Source organism: Coturnix japonica, chromosome 22, assembly GCF_054131305.1.
Source record: "Coturnix japonica strain WE chromosome 22, WE-NBRP24, whole genome shotgun sequence".
NCBI classification, from domain to species: Eukaryota; Metazoa; Chordata; class Aves; order Galliformes; family Phasianidae; genus Coturnix; species Coturnix japonica.
Genome location: NC_140684.1, coordinates 3,124,592 through 3,144,672, shown reverse-complemented (window position 1 = coordinate 3,144,672; position 20,081 = coordinate 3,124,592). Strand labels below are relative to the sequence as shown.

The window sequence follows — 20,081 nt, the reverse complement described above, 5'->3', positions numbered from 1 at the left end:
ACACGGCGGGCGGGCGGAGGGCGGCCCCGGCAGCGCCGCGATCAGGTGGCAGCGCCGAGCCCGAGCCCGGCCGCTGCCCGGCGGATAAAAGTGCCGCCCGCCGCGGGACGGCAGCCAGCAGAGCGGAGCGACCAGGAGCCGCGGTAAGATGCGGGACGGGGGGTGGGGGGATGAGCCGGGGGGGGGAGCCGGGCCTCGGCCGGGGCTGCCCCGCGGTGCGCACCGGGATCCGGCTCCGCTGCGGGCTCCGGGGGCGGCGGTAACTCCGTGCTCTCCCGTAGCGCCGCTCGCACATCGCCCCGCTCCATCCGTAAAGCTGGCGGTGCCGGCCCGGCTGCTCGCTCCCCGCACAACGCGGTGCCCCCAGCCCGGACCGGCCGCCGCGGGGCTCGGCGGGATCGGCGCGGTCCCTTCGGGCGGTGCGGGGCCGGTCACGCCGCCTGCGCTGGGGGGGTCGGGACGGGCACGGCCCGGAGAGCGGGACGGGGGGGGGACAACCACGGCGGGTCCGCGACCCACGGCCGAGTTCGGGGCGGTTCCTCGGGGGGAGCCCGACGGCGGGGCCGGGCGGCGCATCCCGACCGCCGGGCGCTGATCCCGGGACGGGGCCCCGCAACGCATCGAATCGTCGCCGGCAGCAGCGGCTCATGGCGGCCCCGTGCCCGGCCGTAACCTGTTCGACGGGACGGCAAACGAGCGCCGTGCCGCGCAGCTCTGCCTGCTGCCGGGTATCCCGGTGTCACGTTGTGGGCTCGGTTTGTTCATAGCGCCGCAGGAACGGTGGAGGGATTTACCGATGGCAGAACATTGTTGTCCCTTACGATAGGCCACATCGGCCCGGGCAGGGAGCACATTGCTTCTCTCTGGGCCTCTCCATCCGCCTCCAGGTGCGCTGCTGGCCCCAGTGCCTCCGTTGTGGCCTTTAGCACAGCTCCAGCTCCAGGCAGCAAAGGCACAACAGCCCCGGTGTGGGGGGCACACACCAGCAGCGCTCCGGGCAGTGCAGCCCTGTGAGCAGCAGATTGGAAGCATTTGTGCTCAGCAGTGGCTCGATGCTGATGGTGCCTCCTGCCCCGGGACGTACCCGGCCCACTGGGAACAAGAGAAATCCCAGGGATTTCATTCCCACTCCAGGAGCTCCCGGCTCTGGCCCAGCTTCCACATTGATGTGGCCAACATGGGAAGTGGCACAGTTTAACCAAACAGCTGAACCCAACTAAGGCTCAGAACTGGAGAGGCGAGCTGAGGCTGCTTTAGTGTTCAGCAATAGATTGGGGGGGGGGGGGGGAATCCTCTACATGGGAAATTATGGGAGAGAAGAACAAAATGCAGAACTCTGTGCGAGAGGGGCCCTGTTGGAGCCTCTCTTTGAAAGGCAGCGCTGACCCTGAGCCAGAAACATCACATCTGGGACCCAGGTGGAAGCGAGGAAGAAGGAAACCCAGAGTGAGGCCGAGCTCTGTCAGTGCAGCCCACTCACAGCCCTCCTGCTGCCCCAGACCATAGGGATGTAGGCAGCCCTCCCTCCTGCCAGGCTGGTTTCCCATAGAAAGCAACATCCATGACTCAAATTGGGTATGGGAGCTTCTCCCAACCCCCTCTGTCTCTAGATATATACACAGAGTTCCAGCTCCAAACCAACAACCAGCCAGGGCTCTGGTGCCTGGAAATAGATTGGAGATCTCTGGAGCACAGCCCCTGCAGATGGGGCCCTCCCTGCAACTGGGCTCATCCCACCCAGCTCCTCTCCCCCTTTAAATAAGGCAGGAGCAGCCCTCAGGCATCTTGTGTTCAATTAAACCACCACAGCTGGCAGCTTCCTGCAGGACAGCTCACCGGTCAGGTGCCAGTGTCTCCATTGGGGCGTTTGGAGACAGCACAGCACTGATGGGGCTTCATGTTCCCCCCATAAAGATTGCACCTCCCCAGGATTGAGCAGGGCTGTGTTTCCTTGGAGCCAGGAATCCCTATTCATGAGGAACATTGGCATTCGCTGCGCCTTGTGCTGTGTGGCCGCCCATACCAACCGCAGCACACGGAGACCAGGGGTGCTGCCTCTGTGCTGTTTGCATGGGAAGCATTCAGTGCTGCATGTAAACTTGATTTCCAGCTAATTGATTACAGTTGGCCTCCATTCCTGTTACCCTAAGCAACCCCATCAATGCGCTCAGAGCGACCTCATTCCTTCCAGCTGCTGCAGGCAGGAGGCCGGCAGGGCCAGGCAGCTGCTCCACTGCTTTCCCTCCAGCTCAGCTGAACCTCCCCAGGGCCCTGTGCTGCCCATGGCCCCATTCACCCACCCAGCAGGGGTTCCCACCACAGGCACACTGAGAGCACGATGCTCTGAGATTGCTCAGGGAAGGAGGGCTGTACTTAGATGCTCACTGCTTGGAACAGCCTCTGAAAGAGGTCTGGGTGAGCAGCAGCATGGAGGTGCTGTACAATTTCCAGCAATCACAGCAGTGAATTCACAGCTGCCTCCAATTTTATGGGTTTTGGTGCAGGCTGAGGCAGAGCACAGAGGTGCTGCCCAGCAATGAGAGGCCAACAGCCTCTGGCAGCAGCAGCCTTGTAGCCCCGGGTGCAAACCACGCAGCCCCATCACACAGCCATTGGAGCAGCCGATTTTGTGCAGCAGATGGGGAAGGGAAGGCATCTCTCTTGTCAGCTGGGCACATCCCTGGGAGAAAGGAGGCTCCATCGCACACCCCAGGAGGCACAGCCTGCCCACAGCTCTGCTCCATGCAGGTGCCCAGGCAGCCAGGGTCACACACACACAGTATGGGAGTGGGGGAGCTTCTCTGAGCTCTGCCTGCAGCCCAGATGCCATCAGCTGGTGCCAAAATAAGCAGCATAGCTTTGGAACAGACGCTCTCCCTCCCCTCTCGCTTTGAGAGACGTGGAATTGAGAACAGCCCCCAGAGCTCAGCCAGCTCACAGCCCTGACGCTGCGCACAGCTCACACCTCCTCAAGGCTTCATTCTGCTTTGTAGAGAGCATTTGATGCGCCCAGCCTGAGTTTAAGCAAGACACAGGTGGCTGCACTGTGGGCCTGAGCAGCGGTTGCATAGAGTGCTATGGAGCGCTGGAGCACATTAGGAGCTCTGAAATAAAAGGCACTGCTTTAAAAAAAAGAAAGCAGATTGCTTCTCATGGATGAAACCAGTTGCTGAGGGAAGCTCATCCCCAGAGCACAGCCCTGCATCGCACAGGGGTTATACCTTCATGCTGCAGGCCGGGAAGGGAGCAGAGCCGTGACAGCAGCTGGCAGGCAGTGTCAGAGACCAGGGCACCTGGAGATCAGGTTCAGGTCACGGGAGCAGCCCGGATTCCCACTGTGTGGAGGAGGCAGTGCCACACCATGGAGATAAACCTCACTCTCTCCAACCAGACGTGCTGGATGCAGGGTCACTGAGCAGCCATCAGCCCTGGACCTCTCACAGCCAAACCGTGCATGTCCCCCCTGCATGGCAAGGAGCAGCGCCTGAACGCAGCACTGACAGCAGCATGTGTCTGTGAGTGCGGGGGCTGCGGTTGTGCTGGGTGCTGCGCAGGCAGCCAGGCCTGCTCACAGCTTCTGGGAGACAGATTGTTATCTCGGGTTCGCATCTGACAGCTTCCATCCTGTGCTTGCCTAAGAAGGTAATGCAGGCAGCCAGCAGGAATCAGGGCTTGGCCACAGGTGCAAGGTACAGCTGAGGCATCCTCCGTCACACCCACCTCACCCCATGTCCCTGCTGTTTCTCAATCCAAAACCCAACTGCTCATTTCTCTGCTCACGAGGACACACCGATGGCTGACGGCAGCTCCAGGAGCACATCCCCATCAGGGCAGGGGCTGCAGTTCACATTGTACCTCCCAGCTTTGCTGCAGTGCTACCCACAGAGGCAGAGCTGCCCCCAGCCTTGAGCTCCCTCGGACCTGGCACGACCAAGCCATGACCCTGATACCAGCAGCACTTTGTGCTCTCTGCTGAAATTTATCCTAAATGCCATTCTCCAAGACCGTTTCCAAAGCAATGTGCTGTTTGGCCTAGCTAGGAAGGGCCCTAAGCAGACTCGTTCCAGTGCCTACGGTATTGACTCTTTACTGCAGCGTTTGTCATCTCTAAAATGAATAGCTTTACCTTTCCTGGGGAGGGGGAGAAGCAACCTGCAGTGCTGATACATCATACACCCCACAGACCTGCTTAAATCCCAGATGATGCTCTGGGAAAGAAACTGGGGGCTTCTGCTGCTTCACTTAGTTGGGAGCAAGGCTCTCTCTGAACCTGCTCCTCCCCATGCCCTGAGCACACTAGGCCCCTCTTGGTGCATTCCCACCATCCCCAGGGACACACGGCCCTTGGGCTGTGCTGGGGATAAGCAGAAGCAGCACCAGAGCAGGGCCACCCCTCAGCACCAGCCTGTGGGCCCAGGGCTCACAGTGCTGGGGGAGGAGAGCCAGAGAGGTGCTTTCACCTCTGCTAGGTACAGTACCACAGCACTGATATATATAACACGCTGCTTACTGCAGCCCTGACTCACACCCCTGTGGAACAAGTCAGTGCCTCTGCTCTCAAGCCAGAAGAGCTCTTAAAAAAGAAAATCCTTCAAATCCCCCTAAAAAGCCACAGAAAAAGCCACCCAGCATCTCCAGAACGAGAACCTTGAAGTTCAGAGCTGCCATGTCATCACTGGAAGACCAGCAAGCAAGGCCCTCCAGTATTCCAGAGACCACAGCACAATGAACTGTAACATCTGCCTGCATCTGCATCAGTCTCCTGAGCTCTCAGAAGACCCAGGAACCAAGAACACTTTCCTAATAGAATCTCAGTTTTCATTAATGGAAATCCACACCTCTGTGAACCGAAGCCAGAAGAGGAAACGCCAACTACTGCACGACTTAGAACAAGAGCTGTAAGCACCATCAGTGGTGGCCTTTCTGAGGGAGCAGGCTACCCACCACACAAACTGCTACAGAGATATAACAGCAGAAACACACACAGTGCCCTGCAGACTCACCAGGCTCAGTGGAACACGGTCATTGTAGCATGTTGGAGCCATCAGGAGAGAGCTGCTGTTACAGAGCAGAAGCAAAATCCTGCTGCAGAGAATGCTGGGGAGGACCAGCTGGTCACTATGAGCCCACCCCCCCCCCAGGGCAGCTGGTGCACACCTGGAGGCGTTAGAGGTGGGCTCACCTCCAGGCTCTAATTAGTGAGTCCCTTCCCCCAGCCCTCGTGAAGGCACAGGAGAGAAACACCAGCTTCCACCTGGGGCAGGAGGGGGCTGTATTACCAGGGACCCCCACTGAGCTCAGTACATGGCACTGACCCTGCCGGCACCTGGAGCCTCCCCCTGCAGCAATGGGTGGCAGCTGGCTCCGTGGGGCTCACTGCTCACTGCACAACATCCTCAGTTGTGTGCTTTGTTTTGTTTTGGTCTTTTTTGGCATGCAGCAGGAATTGAGAAGAGCCTTTTCAGCCTCTTCCTCTCTCTCTGCCCCAGCACAATGATGGGAACCACTGCATAAAGAGTAACAGCGTTGAGTTGCAGAGGGGACAAAGCAGAGTAAATTGGGCATATGGAGAACAGCAAATGGAAATCAGAAGCTGTCTGGGGCGAGGCTGGAGTGTCAGGAAGGGGCAGCTGTGAGGGCAGGTAACGACTCACACCTGCTGCTAGCTCTGGTCATCACCCAGGACTACAACACCACGGGCATGGATCTGGCACACAGCAGAGGCATTGTGCTGTACCTGGGGCTATCCCAGCTGGCTGATGCTGGGGAAGGTGCTGCTCCCTGTATCCTCCTGCCTTCCCCAGCCCTCTGTTCTCTCTGCTGTGCAGCACCCTTGGCTGTGTTGAGTTTGCTCAGAGCATGGCAGCAGCCTCGCGGTTGCTTATGTAATGAAATGCTCCCTGAGACATTAACTGTTTCTTGTCGAGGGCTGCTCTGCTTCACACCGAGGCAGTGCTGCCAGGTATCGGCCATTTGGGGCTCATTGCTGCTCTCTTCCTGGCCGTGCAGTGTCCCCTTAGCACAAAGCTGACTGTCCTTGGCCGGTGTTGCGGGTGAGCTGCATGCAGTGTACAGGCAGTTTGCTGCCATCCTGGAGCTGTGGAGTTTGCAGAGCAAGCCCAGCTCGTTGCATGCAAATGGCCGGATAAGTCGCTGCCTGCAAGCAGGAACCACTTTATGGAAAGCAGTGGAGCCCTTCCCAAAGCACCCCAAGCCCCCACAGCACACTTGCAGGGCTGGGTCTGCACGGGGCTGCCACTGGCTGTCATGCTGCCAAAACCAAGCCTAGCTCTCACTGCTGAGAAAATCCAGCTTGTCCCTATTCATGTTGCATACCAAAGGGTTCCCATTTCCTCTCTGCTGCCTTTTGGCACTGAAGATTTTCTGGTGTTCCTGTGTGGAGCCGGGAGTTGGGTCCCTTCCATCTCAGGATGTTCTCTGAAGATCTCACCTCCAACAACTGCTCTCCTGTTTGCCAAGTCCAAAGCCCAAAGGGACCTGAACCTCAGCCCTCCTGCAGTTTGCCACTCATGCCACTGTGAGGACTGGGGGAATGTTTCTGTTCAGATGTCTCTCTGAAGCAAGGAACTCGGCACCTGATGGCCAGGAGGAGACAGATCCCTGCTCTGCTGCAGCCCCTGGAGCTGCCCAGGTCCCAGCACTGAGCTTCCTCATCCCAGGCAGCAGCAGGTCAGCAGGGCAGGTGACATCACGGAAACAGAGATCAGCCAATTTTGCTGGCTGACTCCCTGCGATGAAAGCTGAGCTGAGACCGAGCAAACAAAGGCTCTGGATTCAGCATTTATTAGACAAAACAGGCCAGATCCTCCTGCACAGCCCTGCCCAGCCCTGCGGCTGCAGCGTGTTTGCAGGTCACCTCCCCGCTAATGCTCCCCAGCAATCCTGGAGGATGGCGTGGAGTTACAATCCTGTTTGGATCTGTGTGCTGCCAGAGCTGCGTCCCGCCCTGCCCGCCGGCCCTGCAGTGGGCACGCTGACTGCCAGGCTCCAGCACCGCTCTCACTGCTCCCAGCTCATTGCACCTCGCTCCGTTTTGTTCCTTCCGCTCTCAGGACGTGTGTTATCTCTGGTCTAGATGGACAATTAGAAGGGGATGCAGTCCCAGTCCTGTGGCTCCCAAGAGCAGGATGCTGTGGCTCTCGGCACCAACTTGCCTTTCTACAACCTGTGTCCATGCAGAGAAGCTGTGATTCTCCTTTCCAGCCCTTGGAAAACTACCCAACTTGGTGGCTAACCAGCCTCAGAGTCAGATGCTGCCTGGCACCCTGTCTCGGGCCTAACAAACCCATGCTCTCTTCTCTTCCCAGCTCAGCATTGGACGCGTTCTGAGATACCCCAGCTCCAGCAGCCCACCACCTCCAGGTGCCAGGTGGTGCTTTGGAGCAGCTTGTTCTGGAGTGTAAGTGCCCAAATCCTTTGTGTTGCCAGCAGCAGATATTTGAATAGGGACTTCCCCTGCTCTAAGAACCCAATTCCTTTGAAACGCCATGATGTTCCCTGCTGCTCCAGCTGGGTGCCCGCTGTGGGAAGCTGAGTGCTCACAGCTGCAGCAAAAATCTTCTTGTTGGAGCACGAACTTCTGCAGCACCGGCACTTTGGGCCCATGGTTTCAGGAGCTGCTCAAGTAGCTGCCAGCAGGGAACAAGCCACAGAGGAGACTGTGTTATGCTCATTAAGTTACCATACTGCAAACCCATGCCAGAAATCTGCTGGCAGTGCTACCAGCTGCTGCTGAGACCTGCCGGCGCTTTCTGGAGCCCAGGATGCTGACAGACCACGCAGCGTTGGGCCTGGGGACGCTGCAGGCACTGTCTCAGCCCTTCGAGGGGGCCCAGGTGGCCTCTGCCTCCACCTCGGCCTCTCCCACACCTGGCTCCAGCTGGAGGCCACAAAGGTGGAAATGACTTGCAAGGTATTACCACTCTGTGGCTCATCTCCTTGGTTGCATCTTCTACACTGGCTTTGGAGAAGTCCTAAAGGAGTAGGGGAGATATAATCAGATCTTTTATTTTCCACTCTGGCCTTTGAAATAGCAGCAGAGCCCAGATCATGTCCTTTCTGGGGCCCACAGCGGAGGTGGCCGGGAATAAATGGCTCACACAGGCAAACCCACGCCTCTGCGGAGCGTGTCTTTCTCCAAAACATTAGTCAGTTATTAAAGCAGCAGGAAAAGAGCCTCCCTTGTCCCTACCTCTGCTTCAATTTTACTCTCTGTTTGACATAACCAGGTCACTCTTTCCACACTTCCCCAGCCTCACTGGGAACCGATTACTGATCGAGATGGACGTGACTCACTGCCTTTTTTATTGAGCAGCTTTCCTATGTTTATGTGCTTTGGCAGAGACTTTCTTGTACCTAAAAAAGGAGAAGGGTGGCAATGGGGAGAGGGCAGGGTGCATTGCTGGCACCTGTATCCAGCCTGAGTGAGATGTTTCTCACCCTCCCCTTGGATTCCAGCCAGTTGTGAAGTTGGTGCTTTTGAACATTAAAAAGGTGTAACTAATCTTCCATGCACTAATCTGGATGAAACACTGTCCGGGCCCACAGGTAGGCTGCCTAAGCCCTTGACGACTAATTGGAGCTAATTTGGATGGAAGATTTTTGTGTTAATATCTGTTCAGGCTGTGCCTGGGGGCCCCATGGTAATAAACATCATACAAACCCAGGGCAACCTTACCCCATGGAGGTTTGCCAGTAGGAGATTGTCCAGGCCACAGCAGGGTGAGTTGGGTTTTCCTTCTCTCTTGCACAGAGTTGGGCTCATCAGACAGGTGTTCCACTTACGTGATGTTGCTTGTGTTTTGCAGTGACTAAGCGGAGGAAGCTCTTGCTGTCCTTGCACTACCGGGCCAGACAATCCTTCCTTTGGCTGCAGATCCCACTGGATCCCTTCCCATAATGGAGGTGTGAGTGCCAAGATCCTCCATGACCTCCAGAAGCCACAACTCCTTACCGAGAACTCTGATGGCTCCACGAATGCTTTCTGAAGGTGCCCTGGGGGGCATTGCCCAAATCACCCCCTCGCTCTACCTGAGCCGGGGCAGCGTCGCCTCCAACCGGCACCTGCTCCTGTCCCGAGGGATCACCTGCATAATCAACGCAACCATCGAGATCCCCAACTTCAATTGGCCCCAGTTTGAATACGTCAAAGTGCCTTTGGCTGACATGCCCAACGCCCCCATCTCCCTGTACTTCGACAGCGTTGCTGACAAGATCAATAGCGTGGCGCGGAAGCACGGGGCCACATTAGTCCACTGCGCAGCTGGCGTGAGCAGGTCGGCCACCCTGTGCATCGCCTACCTGATGAAGTACCATAAGGTGACCCTCTTCGAAGCATACAACTGGGTCAAATCGAGGCGCCCCGTTATACGCCCCAACGTGGGCTTCTGGAGGCAACTGATAGACTACGAGAGGAAGCTGTTTGGGAAGACGACGGTTAAAATGGTACAGACACCGTATGGCATCATCCCAGATGTTTATGAGAGAGAGAGGAGACCCCTGATGCCTTACTGGGGAATTTAATGAGACTGCAGATGGGAAGCACAACAGAAGGGACACGTTGTTCCAAGTCAACCAGACTGGAGATGTTCCCTTCTCTTTCTACAGCCAACTTTGGTTCTTTACCATACAGCAGAACCTCAACTAATTCTTCTCACCTCACTAACCCGCAAGGCCAACGGTTCCCTTCAAAGCATTTCTCTCTACAGGGATTCCCCCATCCCATTTTTCTCTGATTTAGCAGAATGAGATCTCCTCCTAAGTTTATTCCTTTCATAAAGCCTCCCTCTCTTTTTAGTCAGTTTATTAGTATCCTATGAGGAAAGGCCTACGAGGCGTTTGGCGGAGTTAATGAACAAAGTGCGCTTTGTGATGCGGTAGCCTGGATATTTCTTTAATAGCTTGTTTGCTTCCTTGCAGAATCCTGTAGTGGTTTGGGAGTGGCACTAGCACCAGACAGGGAAGTCCACTCTTAACAGTGCGGCTTCCAGGAGCAGGGAGGAGGCAGTGCAGGGTTGCGTTGCTAGTGCTGGTGTTTTCTCTAACATCTGTAGTGACTCTCAGTATATAGTGTTTGAGATCTTTAGTCAGCTCTTAATCTGTATTAGAAGTCAAAAAGAATGAAGTTAGTCCGTGTCAGGCACAAGTAAAATAAAATCTGAATGATTGGAATCAAGGAAATACAAAGTCCTCCTTCACTCATTCCATGCCAGGGCAATAAGTCCTGGAATACACTGACACTTCTGAAAAGTACTGGTGGTGTTCTGTGGCTGGAAAGTAAACCCAATTCGTGGACATGTGGCTCAAGGCAGCAGCGGGAGGTTAACCCTTCCTTCCCCCACCGCACAGCCAAGGGGATGTTTAGGAAACGCTGTGTGCGTGGCCACCTTCCTAAAGGGCTGAGTTGCATTTCCTAACGCTCAGACAACCAGTGAACTGGAAGTAGGTACACCCATTTGAGTACTTTGCTCTAGATACAGTCATGATCTGCCTTAGCCCATTTCTAAAATACTTCATTATGTCCTCAAGGTTATGTTGCATTTTAGAATTGTTCTGCACAAAATGGCGATCTGTTTGACTTCCCGGACAGGGATGGCGGTGCGGAGAAGGCTTTGCCTCGTTCTGTTCATGATGAGAAAGATTTCAACTGAAGATGTGAGAGAAACCTTCCTGTGGCACCGCTGCCCTCCCTGTGGATGGAGCAAGTCCTTCCTGTCCTCTGCTGCATCCCTGACGGATGAGTAGGCAGATTGCTGGATGCTGAGATAGCTATCTGATTTAAATGAGATTCTATACTTGTAAAAAAAAAAATAAAAAAAAATCAATAAAGATTAAACTAGAACATGTGTTGGCTTCCTGTTCAGAACTGTGCTAATGTATCTGAAGTAGCAGTGGGAACATGGTGTAATCCTGAGCAGCACTTTATGCAAGTCTGGAGCTTGGTCTGGAGAAGTAATTCTCTGTTCCAGGCAGTTTCAAGGTGTCCCCCAGTCCTGACAGTCACAACAGCCAGTTCAGTTAGCGCTGCAAATTCCTCAATATTTAAAGGGCATTCGAAGTCCAAAAGGAGTTTCCTGTGTGCATCTATAGCCCATTACACCTGCAAACCTCCCTTGTGTTTGGGGTACCAAAACTGCAGTCGGGAAACCCCAAGCACTGGAGCACCAGGTTTTCCAACTCCCAGCACCTGGATCTCAGGGCCCTTCCATATAGAGAACAACAGAGCAGCCCTGCAGCACCAGAGGGAATTCTTTTCAGATGAGCAAGAATCAAGTTTCAGCCCACAGAGATAAAAGGGAGATTTGCCACACGCTGTGAGCAGTTCAGGTTTCAGCGGTTGAGTCTTGGCACTGTTTGCAGTGACAAACAACAAGCAGGAGGATCAGACTCACTGTCCATTTGAAAATACACTTTTTTTTTTTCCCTTTGGAGTTGAATATCACCAGGAAAGTGGTAAGCAAGAAAGGAAGTACAGATTAAAGACATGACTAGGAATTAGTTGGGAGAAATCCTGAAAGCATGTCACTTAGAGGGGAAAAATACTAATAAAAGCATGCAATATTTCAAAATTAAACTTCACCTAAAATTTTTTAATAGTATTTTCTGCATAAAAACTAGAAAACTTCTCCACTTGGAATAATTAGTTGTATATTTTGCACATACTCCACTCCAGTGTTGGGGGAGGGGGTGGTACCAACAGTGCAACAGCCAAAGCCGAGTGAGTTTGAAGCAATAAAAAATGCCATTGCCTCACAAAAGCACGTCATGAAATAGAGAACTCACATGGAACACCCAGGAAAGATTTCAGAGAAGTGCCGGGATACCAACACTCAGAGGTATCCCTCCACAGAAGTTCCTCATCCCAAGAGAAGATATTTACCTGAGCCTCATCTTCCCCTGAACAGTTTTTATGCACCCTGAGGTCAACAGAAGCAGAAGATGTGACTCCAGGAGGCTGGAAGCACAGCAACATGACGTGAGGGAAGCACCATTCCTCCTCCCACCCATCGTCCAGAAGGGCGCACACACCTTGTTTGCAGAACACTGTATGTGCCACTCGGTGAGACACCCTCCAGTTGTTGGCCACAGAGATTCTGCATCCGCAGAGCATTCACAGCACGTGGCCCCAGCTGTGCCCTGCAAGGATCCCTGCAGGGACTTCTGCAGTGACTCTGGCACAGCACAGACTGAAACGGCTCCAACTGGAAATGGTGAAATCACTTCTAGAAGACAAACAATGCTCACCCAAAGGGGACAAGAAGGAATCACAAGATAGATTTTTTTTTTTTCTGACCTCTTTTCTTCACAATACTGAGAACAGGAATTAAATACAGGCCCAGAGATCAAAAAGACATCTTCCAGAAGAAGCAGCCTGTACAATACCAGCTTTTATTGAAAAGGCCGCCTTTGTTTCAAATTTAATCAATCTGACATGAAGCTGAGAAGGGAACTGCATTCCATGGGTTGTCACAGCTTCTTCCCAACCCTCAGCCATGCTTCCCCTCGCGGCACTGTGTGCTTCTTAAGGGGAGCTGCTCAAAGCATGCCCAGGAGAGGAGAAGCTGCTGCCAGAGATGGAAAACCACCAACATCCAAGCGCTGAGCATTCCCAGCCCACAGAGCATGGCAGCGAAACAGGGCAATAAGGAAACAGGGCAGTAAGGAAACAAACAGGCCAGAGCCACTGGTTTGCTCTCCATCCATGGAGACAAAGCACACTGAGATAGCGCAGACACATCAGGAACACAATGGGGCAAAACCATGCATAAATTAAATTAACCCAGGGAACAATCTTCTAACTCCAAATACACAAAACACAGGAAGATCATTTTCCCAAGGCAGTTCCAGAGATCACAGACATTAGAAAAAACAAAACCGCGTTTTTCAGTTTTTCTCCTAGTCAATGTCCAGAAAAAGGAGTTAAATTTACAAAATTCAGCACAGCCATCGTCCATCAGCCTGTATGCAAAGGAAGCGGGGAACACGGTCTGTTACAATGCACCATAGAAAATACCATCACCTTGGATACAGATTGGCTAGCAGCGCCGTATCTGAGGGAGCTGAATGCAACAGTGAGTCATTGTAAGGAGCAGGATGTGCAAGGGAAACGATCCTCCTGTGCAATGCCTGTACAGAGGGCATCTGCATGGAAAGCATTTGGTGTGTTCCCATGATGTCAAAGCGTTCAGAGAAACCATTTTTGCTGGTCACAAACGCAGCGATGCTGCTGGCTGCTTCCCCTTCTGTGGGCAGCAATGACGGCAGTGCTGCACCTCACTGCACTCCGCTGCAACTGTTAACGCCAGTTCCTTGTTTTTATGGCCAGAAGACACACTGGATTCATCTCACAAAGGAAACTCCCCTGCTTAACAAGTACATTACGAGAGAAACGTCACCGAAACACGTTGTTATGACAGCATAGCTCATACTGTATTTGGAATCTTGCTTGCTTTAAGTTCCATGTTGTGGCCTGTTTCCTTCATGGCGTTCTCTAATTAGAGACAAACAAACCTGTCCAGTTAAGTGCTCAGGAACCACGATGGAAACCCACACTAACAATAAACTCCCTTTTCCCAATATAGGACTTCCACAAGCGCAGCCTTTGCGTCAGCCAGACACTCCAAACCACTTGAGAGGTCCCCTCACACGCAGCAAGGAGCGCAGCAATGCCTGAGTGCTCCAGTCATTCAGCTGCACAATGAGTGCTGCCGTCTGTGCCGCACAGACCCCAGACATCAGTGGGAACACTTACCCTGGTGATGCATACAGCCCTTCATTAGGAGGGAAAACAATCTCTGTGATCAGAAGCTATGGTGCTGTCACTGTTTCATGCCTAATAAACAGCAAGCAAAAAGTGACTGTCTTTTTTTTTAATATATAATTACTTGGCGACAGAAGGCAGTCAGTCAATGTCACATGATTAAAAATCTGCCACTAGATGAGCCTGAGCTTGCAATTGGAAGCACAAGTTGTTCCGTGAACGAGTTAATCTCAGGCAGTAGGAAGGTTGATTTTAATTTGTGTAAATAAGGGGCCAGACATCTAACACTCCTATTAGCCAAGATTCTTTCATTTGGCATAAGTAATAGCTTAGTATAGTTAAGAATTAGTAAATAAATCAATCAATCACAGAACCACAGAATGGTTAGGACTGAAGGGACCTCAGGGCCCACCTGCTCCAACCCCAGCCCCATCAGGCTGCAGATTTCATCACAGAAACTCATCAGGTATGATCTCCCCTTGTGAAGCCACACTGCCTACTCCTAATATTTCCTTCTCCTTCATGTACCTGGAAATGGTTTCCAGGACAAGCTGTTCCATCACCCCACAGGGACTGAGGTGAGGCTGACTGACCTGCAGGGTTCCCTGGGTCTTTCTTTGTAAAGACAGGAGGAACACGTGCTTACCTCCAGTCTTTGGCAGCTTCTTCCATTTGCTACAATTGAGCGGCGATGATAGAAAGGGGCCTCACAAAAACATTGGTCAGCTCCCTCAGCACTGCATCCCACTGGGGCCCATTGACTTGTGAATGCCCTGAACTATCCTGAAGTGTTCTCTGACCTCTTCCACCAAGGAGGCAACATTTTCCTCTTTATAATTTCAATTTCAGCAAATAATTTTGGGTCAGTGTCGGTTACTCACGATGGAGGCAAGGCAAAGCTGGAAAAGCTATTGATATCCTTGGAGAAAAGGGACTTTTGACTTAAGTCAAAGAACTAAGCAACAAGTTGTACCTGATGGATACACACCATGCTGCATTCTCTGCAAACTGAGCAGAACTGTACAGAGGTAAAGCTCTTAATGCCATAGAGCTTCCACTGGGTTTAAAATTCCATAAGTAGCCGCTGGTGGTACTGTCATTTGCATGTTGTATTGGAAGAAAGAGTCAGGTACTTCAGATGTCTGGGTAACACTTTGCAATAGTCTGCAATAGACTTTGTCCTGTTTAGGTAGGTCCCCCTCCTGAAAGCAACAGAACAGCAAATTGACAACAGGCTGCTTCAGCAGACAGCCTGCTTGAGGAGCCAGCTTCCAGTGTGAGATCACACCTGTCCCCAGCAGGAGCTGAGGCCCACCTGTGCTGCCACTTCTGGGAGTCAGGAAAATGCATTATTACAGACAGCACTAGAGTGCACATGTTACATGCAGGCATCTCATCAAGGAAAGCATGTTAACATACAAAAAGGTAATATATACAGGAACAGACACATGGCAACAGTGGAGTTCAATTTTCAACAGAGATGCAGCCACACAACCACCAAAGCACTGGGCAAAACAAACCCAACCTGTAGTTTAGGACAAGTCCAAGAAAGGACATGACCTAGTATTTGCAGCAGAACAGCACAGATTGCAAGTTCTCAAACCCAGCTGTCCGCACTAAAGAACCTGGATATAAAGGGGAAATCTTAAACAATTTTTCCAAGTTCTTATCTTCCAGTACTAACCACTTATGTGTTTAAATATGGTATAATTTACAATTCAGAGTGGTAAAAGCATGAATATGGAACGTCTCTCTACCATCTACTTCCTCCTTTATCAGTAATTCCTTTTGCCTTGAAAGTAACCACAACTTGTGCACTATGTGCATGTAATAGAAGAGCAGCAAATATTTAAAGAAAAACATCATGGTCCAGACACCAAAAACATTAAGAAAAGATTTGTTTGCAAGTATGAACTTGGAGTACTTAAGCAGTCATTTCTATGCAAATCAATCTAACATTCCAGTTCACCTTGGAAACTAAGGATGTCCTCTCTGAGGTCTGCCTTTGGATAGCAGACGGCTTGTTTGTTTGACAAAGGCCAGCCCACATCCATCTTGGTAAAGATTGAAATGCCACATTTTCTGCCACTTGACAAATTTTCCCAGATATTTCTGAAACTCCAGCCATTTCCAGGAGAATTCTTCATGCTGAATTTCTGTGTGACAGTGGCTTGAACTCGTGATTGTACAAAAGCCAAAATGAAGCATTTCAAACAAAGAAGCATTTCCACTCACTCGATCACACAATTTACCCAAGCGCTGCATGTTATCATTTCACCTGATCCTCCACCTTTGGCTCAACCGCTTTCAGAGCAGGTCTGGCAAAATGAGACCAGGAGGCTTTGGCTCCACACAGTTGATCCAGAAGTTTGCGCAGCTCGCATGGTACTGGTGCCCTCCATACGCCAGCTTAAAATTATCCGTTTCCGAATTAAAGGCCTAGAGTAACAAGAATTGAAACAAGTGTGACCGTCTCACCTCTTCCACGCTCCAGAAACTAGAGTGGAAAATGGACATAACGCAGACGATCACCCCAGAATGGTAAATCATGGTAGAGCCTGGACCCTCTTTCTCCAAAGTGGAATAAACAATCTTCACTTGCAGAAGCACAGCAGCCAAACTAATGCTTTCTTCTGACTGCAAAATGTCTGCAGGTGGGCAAAACATACTGCCCTCACTCCTGATGCACACTTGTCTGTTACACCACGTATCAGTAGTGTCCCATCTGACACCTGCAACTCACTCACTGCGTTCCATACACCTCCCAGAACAAAGCTAGTTCTGCCATGCTGCCTCCACTGGGTCAGACCCTGCTGTGACTGAGGCTGGTGCTAATGTTATCCTACCGTACTCCAGGCTGAGTTTGGACCACTTTCTTCCGGTAACTGAATCTGCTTTATGACTGGAGTGCATGAAGCCACAAACAAGCTTAAAATATCTCCACGTATGTTGCTAGGAGATACTGCTTAAATGTGAGGGGGAACTGAATTTTTATTTTTAAATAAATATAGACAAATATATAAATATGTTTGTGAAATAATGTTGACTTTTTTTTTTCCCCAGTTCTGAAAGAGAACACTTAGCAGCTGTTCCTACTTCAGCAGAGTTTCCAGTGCTTTACAACTACCTACTTAAAAAACATTCTAAACATGTTTCTCAGATTCTGGATTTCCTGCACAGACTTCTAAAAATGCCACTGCCTGCTGCATATAGACAAAAGTCAGTTTTTGTAGCAGAAACCCCTACAGCTCCCCCTCTTCTGCAACAGACAAGCAGGCAGCTATGAACTCAGAAACTCACTGCAGGGACTTTTCTACCACACAACAGAAGGAGCACAAAACCAGAAAGCTATTCACAAGGTACGAGCATGCAGACGAGACAAAAGGGAGGCTGTAGAGCATGTTAGTTGATCGGATCAAGTATTAACAGTGACAAAAAAAAAATGACTGGAAGAAAAGGGTTCATGATTGGTACAATTGAGAATGACAGCTGAAGGCCAGCTAGCAGTTCAGCCTTTCACACTCAACTAGGAATGATTCTATAAAGAATGGGTTTTTTACACGTTCATACTTTTTTGGGAAGCTCTTCCACAGGTTTCTCTTCTTTCTGAAATAACGTTGAAACCAAAAAGTCAGCAAAACTGCCAATACACATTAATTGGTTGGCATAATTACCCTGTACACATCCTGGGATTCCCTCCCAGCTCTGCTAATTGCAATAGTCCCCTCCTGGTGATCCTTGGAGATACATTTCATAAAGAAAAGTTATTAAAAGACTTTTAATATATATACACCTCAGTCTCAGTTATCCCAGTTCCTTCCCAGAGATAAGCCATTGACCTCATCAGCCCTTTCTCCACATTAGTTACACACAGAGCCCAGTGAATGCAGGCCATAGGCTATGGGAGTCCCATCTGTTTATGGGTCAGATTTTGCCTTTGCCACTTCCAGTTACAAATTAAAATACAAAATTCATAAATATGTCCCAGGCCTAAATGGAAGCCAAAACTACAAACTAAAAAGGAGCTTAAGGGCAGAGGCCGTATGCTTACTTTACTTCTGGAATCCACATTTAGGAGGCACACTCCACAGGCAAGGTCTTGGGCGTTTTTAATCCCTGGGCGCAGCATACAAGAAGAGAAATCCAGTGAGTTTTCATCTGGCTGAAGAAATGAGACAATAAAGTTTAGGCATTTTCAACGAGTTTCAGACATCATAAGAATAAGAACCATAAGAATAATCAATCTGGTTGTGAGAGAGAGCTGTGGTATCCCAACAGGCCACGCGGAAGAGATGACACAGTGCATTTCCTCATAAATTGATACATGATTTAGTCAAAGCCGCTCGTAGATATTTGCAGTCTTGCTATGCAATCTCCATCAACACTGATTTATAACACTCCAGCTCTTAAAAAAGGGTGAGACTACAAAGGAAAGAATTCTTCAGTTCTGTGTTCCCACATCAAAAGGAGAAGAAACTTCTAAAGAAAGAGCCCAGGCAGCTCTGCTACGTTTCAACTGCAGCATATTAAGAACTGGACGAGGATAAACAGTGGTATGCAGCAGCTGTTTGTGCAGCTGCAAGGAAACAGGGCAGTGGCCAGCACCGCTTTCACCAGTGTTTGAAGTGGTGTCTGTATCTGTGTTTATTGTCCTGAGTTCTGTATTACTGCTTGCTCAAAAAGGGCAGCTGTTATTCTCTAGACTATGGCACAATGTACATTTGGAATATTAAGATAAACCAAAGCACCTAAGAATTAAGGCCATTAGCTATTTCACGCCAGACACGAGTTCAGGTTCAAGAGAGACAAAGGACAGAAGAGAGGAAGCCAGCAAATAAGAAATAGAGTAACTTCTCTGGCACATAACCTGAATTTCAGTGACAAGATAAATGGCATCAGAAAACCCTCTGCATGGGTGGTATAAAACGATGCACTGCTTGAATGCAGTGGCACAATTAAAAATAATGACTTGAAATACTGGAAACTTTAAAAAAAAAAAAAAAAAAAGGAAAAAAAAAGTGTGACCATAAAAACAAGTGCACTCTTCTCCATGGGTCTGGAATGCTGATCACGCTCCCTGCAGAACGGCTGGAGAATAATTGAAGTCCTTTAATCTTTAAGGAGATCAATCAAATTAATAAAGGCACTGTAATATTTGTTTACCAAACACAGAAGTGAAGCGAATGAGAAGGTCATCCTGTAATTTGCAATGAAAACCACAAGGCCAAGCATAACTACCTTGCAACAAAATCCTTTAAAAGATAAAATTAACCTTTCCAAGCAGATGCCTCTGAGCTAGAATACTTCTCAGCACTTAATTGGCACTTCCATGCTGTTTGGGATCTGTGCTAGGGGAACGTATGGTTGTATACAGTTCCACGTGGAGAAGGGAAACAAAAAGTGATGATTCTGAGAACTGTAGGCATCGGGAATCCCAGGAGTCCATTAGATAACTTTGCCTGAGAAGTCATTGCTCTGACTGTGCTCAACACGTAGCTGCACTGACACAGAGAACACAGACAGGTTCTACCCCTGCGGGTGGTCCCTGCCATCATCCAAGGAGGGCACTTTAAGAACTAGATTTTGATCTGCAAGTTTAAATCAAGAGAGAGCTGTTCTACTTGTTACCATCAACAATGCCAGGTTCTGAATAGATGAATCGTCATCTATCAACTTCACCTGCTGAGCAGTAAAATACTGAAAGGATCAATCCCATATTCTGACAAAGTGTCACTAAAATACCCATCTGCCTCCACTACTTGTGCTTAGCTATGCAGAAAGCTCCCAAGCTCCTACCAGACTGTCTCAGAGCAGCCCAGTCTTGTCTGGCAGATCTGTTCAGAGGAGGGAAAGCTATTTTGTCTGCAGTGGGAACCAAAACAAACTGAGGCACTTCCAAACCCAGAGAGAAAAGAAAACAGCTCTGTTATGTGTGTTGGTACATTGCATGCTCCTGTGTTGTGAGCATTAGAACTCATTGTAGGGATATGATACAGACAAGTCTGTGCTATTCTGGCTTCATAAAATGGCTCATTAAAATTGTGCTAATTTTCCCTTATCAGAGCATTTCTTCTAGTGAAGAGACAGCTTGATTTTGGTCTTACCGTTAAAGCAGCAAGTGACATGAAACTTATGAGGTTGTTCCACACTTTATCTATATCCTTCAGCAGCTGCTGGAGTTTCTCACTACAAACAGCTGTTGCTTTGATTCCCAGTTCAACTCTCTTTGTTACTCTGTAGACTTCAACAACCCCTGTTGGAATAAAACACAATGGAGATATGCAGACAAGTTCACTGTGAG

General features: G+C 50.3%; 2 protein-coding genes across 11 annotated transcripts in view; one reads left to right on the top strand and one right to left on the bottom strand.

Moving 5' to 3' along the window:
- DUSP14 (dual specificity phosphatase 14) lies at positions 1-10,865 on the top strand. 2 transcript variants are annotated; one of them, XM_015881148.3, is made up of 3 exons: positions 1-143; positions 7,329-7,420; positions 8,829-10,865. In XM_015881148.3, the coding sequence occupies exon 3, from the start codon at positions 8,947-8,949 to the stop codon at positions 9,541-9,543; it is 597 nt and encodes a 198-aa protein (XP_015736634.1). In that variant the 5' UTR covers positions 1-143; positions 7,329-7,420; positions 8,829-8,946; the 3' UTR covers positions 9,544-10,865. The 2 variants fall into 2 exon arrangements, with proteins under 2 accessions (XP_015736634.1, XP_015736633.1); XM_015881147.3 differs by lacking the exon at positions 7,329-7,420.
- A 1,524-nt stretch (positions 10,866-12,389) lies between these two features.
- The window catches only part of SYNRG (synergin gamma), a 35,955-nt gene continuing 28,263 nt past the window's right edge, over positions 12,390-20,081 (bottom strand). For 4 of the 9 annotated variants that reach the window (XM_085521976.1, XM_085521977.1, XM_085521978.1 and 1 more), the window contains 4 exons: positions 19,885-20,033; positions 17,832-17,942; positions 17,455-17,517; positions 12,390-16,219 (listed from right to left, as the gene is read on the bottom strand). In XM_085521976.1, coding sequence (XP_085378102.1) covers positions 16,088-16,219; positions 17,455-17,517; positions 17,832-17,942; positions 19,885-20,033 — 455 coding nt within the window. In that variant the 3' untranslated portion in view covers positions 12,390-16,087. Of the gene's footprint in view, positions 16,220-17,350; positions 17,387-17,454; positions 17,518-17,831; positions 17,943-19,884; positions 20,034-20,081 lie in introns of all 9 variants that reach the window. The other 5 variants (XM_015881134.3, XM_015881139.3, XM_015881140.3 and 2 more) reach the window with 2 other exon arrangements.